Here is a 9,945-nt window from a genome sequence, read left to right as displayed (position 1 = left end):
ATATATATATATATATATATATATACACATAATTTTTCAGTGTTTGTTATGACCACATTTAACATCAATACTAAAATAATTTATGTGATTGTTTTTCTCATATTAAATACTAATGAAGCATTTATAAGAATACATGTATATAAACATGCTGCATTATAAATTGAATTACCAGAATAAATGATCATTAAATGTATGCCCCAGTACAGGAACCCATAGCCATGTTCACAAGTTATAATAAAAGCACTAAAAAAACTCATGTTCAAAGAAAATGTATATAATGCTAATAAAAAAAATCCAATACTTTCAGATTCGATTTAATTACCAAAACTAATCCACATACCAGCTTTTCACTGACAAACACAAAGCAGTTATGTTTCTTAGAGTTCTCTTCTTTTGCGATAAAAGTGAAAAACTTTTTATCTGATTTGTCATCAGCACAATAAGAGATCTGATGCAAAGGAAACTGATGAAATATTCTCTGTAAAAGGAATGAGAAAGATTTATGTTAATTTTGAACAAATATACTTGCAAAGATATCAACAAAGGGTAGACATTATCCATCTGATCTACTGTTTCTGTTATTTATTTCATCATGAAAATATAAAACATGGTCCAAATGACACTAATATAGCATTTAACAAAAAAAAGGAAGAAAACTTTGTACAAATTTACCCATGTTTCATCATCATATCTACATTAATCTTTTCAATACTGGATGACTGCCCATTAGAAAAATATTTTATTTACTAATATTTAATAATTTTAATTGTTCAATGAGATCTACAGATGTACAAAAAATTACTTAATATTCATTAAGGTAAACTAAAAGTGCATGTCTAACCAAACATTTAATAACAATTATATGAAAAGTTAACACAGAACCTTTGTCTAAATATTATACTAAAACTATATATATATATATCCCCTAGTGGCATAGCAGTAAGTCTGTAGGCTTGTAACACAAAAAAACAAGTTTTGATACCTGTGGTGGGCACAGCAAACAGAGCTAAGCCATTTAACCATTTGATACTCTAAATATATATATGTATATATATATATATATATATATATGCTACAGAAAAACTCACAATGCTATATTTAAAACTATTTACATTAAAACTGAATTTTATAGGTTTGCAACAATGTATAAACAGCAAAGGTTATGTCCCTAGTTTCTTGCAAGTGTCATATCAAGGCTAAACAGAGTAATTTCTCAGTTTCTAAGCTAGTACTGTCTTAAGATAAACATATAGCTACCTTTCAGCTCTTAAGTATGTGCTAGTACAAACTTTTTTCAAAATTGTTTTTTATAAGTTATCTCCCTACTTTCTAGTAAGTACTCAGTCAAACTCTATACAACAGAATTATCTCAGAGTTTTTCAGTATTAACCTTATATACACAGATGGGGGGTCAAAGTGCACATCCCATGTCCTTTTAGAATGCTATTGAAACATGATATTATGTATTTGATGTCAAAGTTACCAACTATTCATTTTACCCTACACTGCTGATTTAACAATAATCCATGGTAGAGAAGAGCAAATACAAATTACAATATACAGGGATACTGAAAAAATAATAGATATACATTTTTGGAAGTTCTAAAGGTTATGAAAATATGCAAACTGTAAATGAACAAAACTATTTTCATTCTTTACATGAACATGACCTCACACCATGGCTTGCCAAAATCCGAGTCAGACAGATATCATCAATTCACAGACATATACTTTTGTAACACATCTGAATTTTCGTGTACAATAAGCTTGTACATTTTACTAAAAGTTTGTCACATTTTGTGTAGATGGATGTAATTACCTTCTGCATCAGTCATGAGTTAAGATTATTGAATAATGAAAGATATTATTTTTCAAATCAGTGAAACTACAAAGGCTGAAGAGGTAATTAAAACTCAACTAACTTTGAATTGTAACCTTTTATCACACTAGAAATTGAAATAACAGGATTAGGCTCCAAAAAAAACGAAAAATATTCTATCTCACCAGAAACTGAGTGACAATACATTATATAAAGATCTAACATCCAACCAAATTATCAAAAATGGAAATATCATTTATTTTACTAGAAACTGAGTGACAATTCATTATATAAAGATCTAACATCCAACCAAATTATCAACAATGGAAACATCCTTTGTTTTACTAGAAACTGAGTGACAATACATTATACATAGATCTAACATCCAACCAAATTATGAAAAATGGAAATATCTTTTATTTTACTAGAAACTGAGTAAAATGAGAACATATGTGAAGATCTAACATTGTTTAATGATACACACACCTCATCTTGCCTAATTTGAGATGTCAATTATGACTGAATTTAGTACATTGCTGTAATGGGTGACTCTAGAAGCCAGGCATCTAACACTGCCAAATACAATACTTGAGTAAAGGTCAATACAAAGTATGGTTGGGTAAAATTATAAATCTAGTTTTCACTTCCAAGTTCTCATGCATATTGTAATATTTTATGCAGACTACTGAAAATATTGATAATTCCAAGTTTAATAGTCTTTACACTCTATTAATTTAAAAAAAAATTGATTTAATGAAATGTGATTCACAAATAAAATGCACTCTGACAAACCATGATTAGTTTTGTTTTGGATTATTGTGTATTTTAGTATTGGAGTGAATGGCAAAGTGTATTTCTTTAAATTTACAATAGTTTGACATAATTTAGATACTTCTTCAAACAGAGCAAGCTGAAAAAATAAACTTGGTTTTACACTGCTTGAAAAATAAAGAATTTGAACGTATATTACCAATCTCTAACCCAATGCTACAACAGATGTGTATATTCATACCACAGAGTTTTAAACCTCACTTTTAAAATGTGTTTTCATACCACACAACTGTAGAACAACCCCAAATTGGCTTCTAAAATAGATATTGTATAATGCTAAAAATTAATCACAAAAGATACTTTTCTTTTTCAAACAGTAACACTTCCTTTCCTTATTCAGTTGAAACATGTTACCACTTGGTCCTATCACATACCAACCAATAACTCTAAATAAAATGAGGCTTAAATAAAATAACAGGTTCAACAAAACTTATTATAAACTGCTACATCATGCTAGGTAATGGTTTATGTAACCAGTCACAGTAAAAACCTTTTATGATAGCTTAAAGGCCTACTTAGCTATGCAACTTGTTCATTATTTACTGCTTGATTAGTCTGTCCCATTTGGGTGTGTATAAGTAAATAGTATAAAAGTCTTACTTCTTTTAGATACACAAAGTGGCCATTAAGGAGTATATTTGGGTACTTAATTATCACAATTTACTTCTTCACGGTTAGGTGCTCACATAATAAAGATGGATGTCTATTGAGATCAATAATTTTCTTTCTTCAAAGAACATAAGTACAGTACTCTTTTTTTCACTGGATATTTACAACATAATCAGTTCACCTTTAATCAGAGTAACGTAAACTCTAAAATTAACAGCTTTTTTAAAAGAGTCATGAGTTAAAAGATATGAAAATCTCTGCTTACTAATTATTGACATAAACTTATGCTCTACTAAGATAATTATAGTAATGTGTGTATATGTTACATTGTTAACAAGCAAAAGTACCCATCCCCAGTGATGGGAAAAGTTTAAGTTAATATATCAATTTAGATTATTTCATGAACTTTAAAAAAGTTAATTGTGTTGTACTCTTGATTTCACTCAGAGCCAAAGCTCTGAGCTCCTTATACCACCCACTGTGAAAAGTAACTGTTGAGCATTTCATTCATGCTAAAAGCCCCTTAACAATAACAAACAGTAAATCTACATTTTTATTCTTTAAGTTACGTCATGTTCTGAAATGTGAATAATAATGTGATTAATTCCTAACAATTTAGTGTAGAATATTCTGCTTGTGACAACAAAATTGGCATCAATATTATTTATTCCTGTTTTCCCATCATTTCAAAAGCAATGTTAAGCTTTGCCTGTATGCGCAGATTTTCAACTGGGAGACAGAAGAACAGTTCGCAATATATATAAGACAGTTCCACTTTTGTAAATTCAATGTTAACAATTAATATATTTATATATATTATTTATTATCATAATAATATGGTTAATACTATAATATTTTTGTATGCAGTTTCCATAGTTTTAAGATTTCATTTATCATCATATCTAAATATCTACTAACTAACAATTAATTTGAAATTTATTTAACAGAAAGTGAAACATACATGTTAATTAATAATATTCCCTTCTCAATATTTTAATAATTACAGCCATAAAATGTTCAAGAAATCATTACGAGTCTGCTAATCTTGTCAACAAACAACCCTTCATTGTCTGAAACTGAATAATGAATTAATTTTGTGTCTAATTAAAGTCAACCAGGAAATTTTAATTAAAAGTACAAAGTACAGGAAGGATCATTAAAAAACACACACTAATATAAACAACTGACAGAATCTTCCAACATAAACTTGCAATTCACAGGTTATTAATATCTATGAAAAGAAACTCTTTTAAAGGAAATAAGTAACTGTTACCTAACTGAATTAGGGCAACAATGGCTATAACTTCAGGAAAATAAAGATTGAATAACAGTTTGAGGGCATTAGAAAGAACGTCTTTCAGTGGTTAACATATACATTACAGAACAGACGTTTGTGTAGTCACTCAAGTTGGAAACTCCATCCTCTTCAAGTTTAATTTCCACAATATAACAGTACATCCAATGATACAGCTACTCTTAATGTATAAAATCATGAAACAGAAGTCAACTAAGTGGGAGCATCCTCTAAGGTTGGTTGCTCATTGCTTTTAATAGGAGTATACATGTACATTTTCAAACACATGCTCTTTGTCCCTTCTCTTTATTTTTCTTGGTTTCCAATTAGAGAAGGGAAACACTTTCACCATCAAGTTCTTTGTAAAAAGTTAAAAAAGTAAATAAAATTAATGATTAATTACATTGTTTACTTGTAAGTTATGATTCAAAGAAAAAAATTCCACATCAAAACATAATAGTAAAAGTAAATCATTCAACAATATGTGAAGAAAATTTAGAGAGAGAGAATGATTAAAATATAAAAGTTATATAACTCAAGTCAAAAGTTAAAAATAAAATAATATATCAAAAACAGATATGATGATATTTCACTAGGTCATCATAAGTACGAAAATTAAATCAAATGAAACTAGAAATAAAAATAAGAAAATGAAATAACATTAATGTCAACCTTTTAAACAAGGTGAAAGTTTGGTTTATTTGTTAGTTTTGTGTGAAGTATTATAAGAAACTGTTTTTTTACTTTTCTTGAGATATTTATTGTTATTTCGCATATAACGTACTAATAAAAAGCAATACAAAATTAAAAGGAAAGTAAATGAAATAAAAATCCCATTAAAAGACTTCTACAAAATTAATATAGAACTGAAATTTTCAATAAATTTTGTTCATAAATTAGTCTTATTCCTGCCATCGCACTTATAAAAAAGAAAGCAATAAAACTAAAACTTTACAATACAGTACAATGTTTATGATTTATTGAGCACAAGAAATCTATAATAGGGATATTCAACATGTGTCTTAAGCACACATTCTGTTATTTCTTATTGACTTTGATAACAGCTGCACTGAATGACATGCAGTAAAAATCAAATGACTTTCTAATATTACAATAACAATATTTTCTCTCTATGGGGTTTTGAGACCATTTTACTTCACCATATAGTAACCTGAATTAATTCAGGTATGTGAATAATACCAAATAATGAACTTAAGTATGTGAATAATACCAAATAATGAACTTAAGTATGTGAATAATACCAAATAATGAACTTAAGTATGTGAATAATACCAAATAATGAACTTAAGTGTGTAAATAATACCAAATAATGAACTTAAGTGTGTAAATAATTCCAAATAATGAACTTAAGTATGTAAATAATACCAAATAATGAATTAAACAAAATGTCATAACATAAAGTAGCTTAGGGTACTATATAGTGAAGTAAAGCAAACTCAAAACACCATAGGTAGCATATACACTTCACCATTATACAAGGCCTAATGATATTTCTTTTGATTTGCTGACCCAAGCTGTGCTGATGAGCCTTGAATAGGTGAAACTGTAATCCACAGCAGAGGGTATGGCCAATCAAAGAATGCATTAGGCCCCTACATCACAAATAGTCTTTTCAATTTCATCTCTAGTGAAAAAGAAAAGAAATTTTTAACATAGATAACAATATTTTCTATTTTCAAACTCAGAATGTTCTTTTGCTAAAACTAATCTTTTGTAATTAAGTACTTCTAAGTTAACAAAAAAAATATTCTTTCTCATGTTCTTTAACAATGCTTTTTATACTATTCAAAGTATAACAAGAAAAAAGGATAATTACAAAACATTCCTCTAACATTTTGGTTAGGAAAGCAATATAACACAAGACCTCTGTCGTTCACTTGATTATGAGGGTTATATTACAACTGTAACCAACTTATTACAACTTATCTTGTCCAAGAGACTGAGTGTTATCATGAAGATATCATTATTTTATATACAAACTGTAGAAGATTTTGTCCAAGGGATTATAAAAGTTTCAAAACAGCTGTGGGTGATCTTACTTGAGAAAACATGATACTTTATATCACAACTGAAAAAGGGTTTTATCCAAGGGCCTATTACAGTGTTAAGTTACATCTTTGAATGGCCTTGCTCAAGAAGATATGATAGTTTATATCAAAACTATAAAATACCTTGTCAAGTAATGATGATATTTTTTATATTTCATAACATCTGTTAACAACCTAATAAAATATTATATTTTTGTACTACAGCTGTCACTGATCTTACACTCAAGAATATAATACTAATGCTTCAGTTTTCACCACCTTCTTCAGAAGCCAAGAGGATTATTTTATCTTTCACTTCAGCCCATGTTTGAGCTACTTTAAAAGACTATCATTTACCAACAACCAAAAGAATGAAGAAGTTTTGTTTTCAAAGTTTAAATGAGATGTTGGATTACTACTTTTAAGATGTTTTTATTCATTTCCACCACATGACATTCTATGGGATTAGAACTAGTTAAATAAGCAAAAAAAATAAAAAAAATTAGTTTTTAAATCTTTTTATCTTTTATAAAAGATTTTCATGGAATCCTAATCAAGTGTTTCTCAAAATACCATCTTGTGAAGAATTTTAAAGACTTAATTCATAACAATACTACTACACATCCCCTATATTAGTGTAGTAAAATAGTCAAGCAGTGATGATAAAAACATTTCACAGCATAAACATCAATACAAGAGTATTAACTTCAAACATGCTTTTCACGTGACCAATGTAAAAGTACTTTTATTTATATATTTATTCATTTTAGAATGTGGTTAATTTTTTAGCATTATATATATATATATATGAAAGCCATCTTCAAAACCAACCAAAACCTATCTCTGAAAATATCTAATGAATTGTTCTTTCTACACAGACAATATAGTTCTTTCATTAGGCTTATACTGTGTGACTATATTACAATAATGTTATGATTGTTATGACTATCTTAGGTCTGAAAACTTTAAGCTACCAGATTAATCAAACCGTAGTTTCTCCACTAACATGAAATTACTAAGAATGATGCCAAGATCAACATCTATGACAATACTTGATGCTAAGCCTATAAACTTCATTACCTGTAATGCACAGATTTTTACCTTAGTCTTTATGTCTTGAATGGCTACTCCATCCACAGATATAGTAAGCTCAACTTTAGGAGTCTTTCCTCCTTCTGACTTTTTCAGCTGTTGTGAAAACTGGATGAAAAAGTGATTTATTGTTAGAAACGTGCTTATTATAAATATACTGACAAGTTATTTCTCATAACTAGATCAGCAACAAACAATACAAAAAAAAATCAACATTTTTTCTATCTATACCTATTTCAAACAAAGTTATCAATCATTATGTGATCTTATCATAAATGCCAATGCTATATTAATATTAGAAACAGTCTGCTAACCAATTTCTAATCTCCCATAGTCACAACTTTTCATTCTAACTTGCTGTGTAAATAAACAATTTGTTCTTACAAAGTAAACTAGAAGGTTTTAAAATTCTTGAATTAGTAATCACTATGTTTAAACTATGTATGTTGAGGAGGGGATGCCTCAACATCTGTAAAAAGTGTGTTCATGGAACTAAAAACAAGGATATATCATTATATTTCAAAAGATAATGTCTTTGTATTTCTAGCAGTTAAGTTCAACCGTTATAGTATTGATATATTGCTGGCATATGAGATCATAAGGCGATTTGATATTTTTAGTATTTGTTAAGTATTTTAATTATAAGTAATCAGAAAAATGACTAGTTTTAACCTATGTAAATCAGTTTTTCTATTGCCCATTTGGATATACAGCCTCACAGCAGCCCACCACCAACAGACATTTGCAAACTAACTTTTAAACTAAGAATGGAAAAATGGAAGACAAATCTTCAGTTAACTTGAACATATCACAGTAAAATCTGTATGAAAATACATTTTGTGAACCAACTTGATGTGACATGTAAATCACTGCATGAAAATGTGCCTGTCAACAATTATGAAGCACAAATATTCCTTAAAGACCATTTACTTTATCATCAAGAAAGTGTTGTACAAGTGAAAATCTAATCTTAATAATGATGCAAGATAAATCACAGAGTGTCAGTAACTTGGATTTGGCTTTCAAAAGGAAATGCTTAGCAATAATGGTGTATCACAATTATTTAGTACATGTTCGTTCTTGTTAAATCTTTACCACTCATGTGAGTTCTTTCTTTTCAAACATCAGAGCAAGGAGACAAGACAGCAATCAACTGAACATAGCACATTTCTTGAGTGCCAAGGTGTCACAACATTCCAACATTCACCAACCGACAAATGGTAGAAAAAAATATGTTCATCTTGTGGACTACCTATGGTTGTGTTAGGGGAGACTATGGGTTACCTCTGGTATGCATAGAGTTGAAAGCTATGAGAAGCAGACAGAACCTATTTCATTCCTCCTATTCAATCAGTCTTATAAAAACTTTCAAAATCTAAAATTAAACAGTTAATTCTTGTGTATTAACATTTAATAGAACATCACAAGTTTTTTTTTTTTGCTATAAAGACCTATAAGTCTCTGTGTGCCATTCATTTTAAAGCTAAAATCATTTTTTCTAAACTTACAGCAAGCAAGGTGTGTAATAAGGTATATTTTTTGCTAGTTGTGGACAATTTTTTATGACTGAGAAAAGGGGCACTTTTAGGACATAAGAGGAAAAAAAGCAGGGACTTAATCCCCACCCAGCCACCTCCTGTCTGCAGAAGATCATAAATGGTAATGATACGAAACTTCTAATAAATAAGATCCTTTCAAAATTTTAACCATTGATTTTTATCATTATAAAATATCTCTAACTCATGCTTCCACTGTCATTGAAAGCACTAAATAATTTCGAACCTCATTATTATTATTATCTGTCATATCTGTTAGTAATGGATGGTATTTATATAAAACTACCAATATATATATATATATATATATATATATAAACATGAGATTTCTGATACTCTACATAACTATTACTAGTGTATTTATTTGATCATATAAAAGTACATTGATGTTATCATGTGACTCATACATGACAAACAACATGGACAATACCTGGCAATGGATGATAGTTGTCAGTAGTTCTTAGTATGTGTAAAGTGTTTCTAATAAATGAATGATACTAAGTGTTAAAGTATGTGTGCTATGTTTCGATCAATCAACACAAATGATTATCTGTGAGTATAGATTACATCGATTATTATCACATTAAATAATCAATTAATTGAAATTACAATTAAATCAATTAATGCCATGAAAATAATAACTAATAAAAACTAGTGTTTCTGATTATTATACTATTTTTGATAAATTCAAGTTTG

At 28.6% G+C, this 9,945-nt stretch overlaps 1 protein-coding gene across 4 annotated transcripts in view; it reads right to left on the bottom strand.

The window, feature by feature from the left end:
* Positions 1-9,945, bottom strand: part of LOC106459038 (PTB domain-containing engulfment adapter protein 1-like) — a 119,913-nt gene that overhangs the window by 41,670 nt on the left and 68,298 nt on the right. For all 4 annotated transcript variants that reach the window (XM_013918611.2, XM_013918610.2, XM_013918612.2 and 1 more), the window contains 2 exons: positions 7,703-7,801; positions 341-478 (listed from right to left, as the gene is read on the bottom strand). In XM_013918611.2, the coding sequence (XP_013774065.1) occupies positions 341-478; positions 7,703-7,801 (237 nt within the window). The remainder of the gene's footprint in view (positions 1-340; positions 479-7,702; positions 7,802-9,945) is intronic.

This window comes from Limulus polyphemus, unplaced genomic scaffold (assembly GCF_000517525.1).
Source record: "Limulus polyphemus unplaced genomic scaffold, Limulus_polyphemus-2.1.2 Scaffold550, whole genome shotgun sequence".
In the NCBI taxonomy this organism is placed as follows: Eukaryota; Metazoa; Arthropoda; class Merostomata; order Xiphosura; family Limulidae; genus Limulus; species Limulus polyphemus.
Note: the sequence above shows the minus strand (reverse complement) of the source record. Positions and strands in the feature narration are given on the sequence as shown.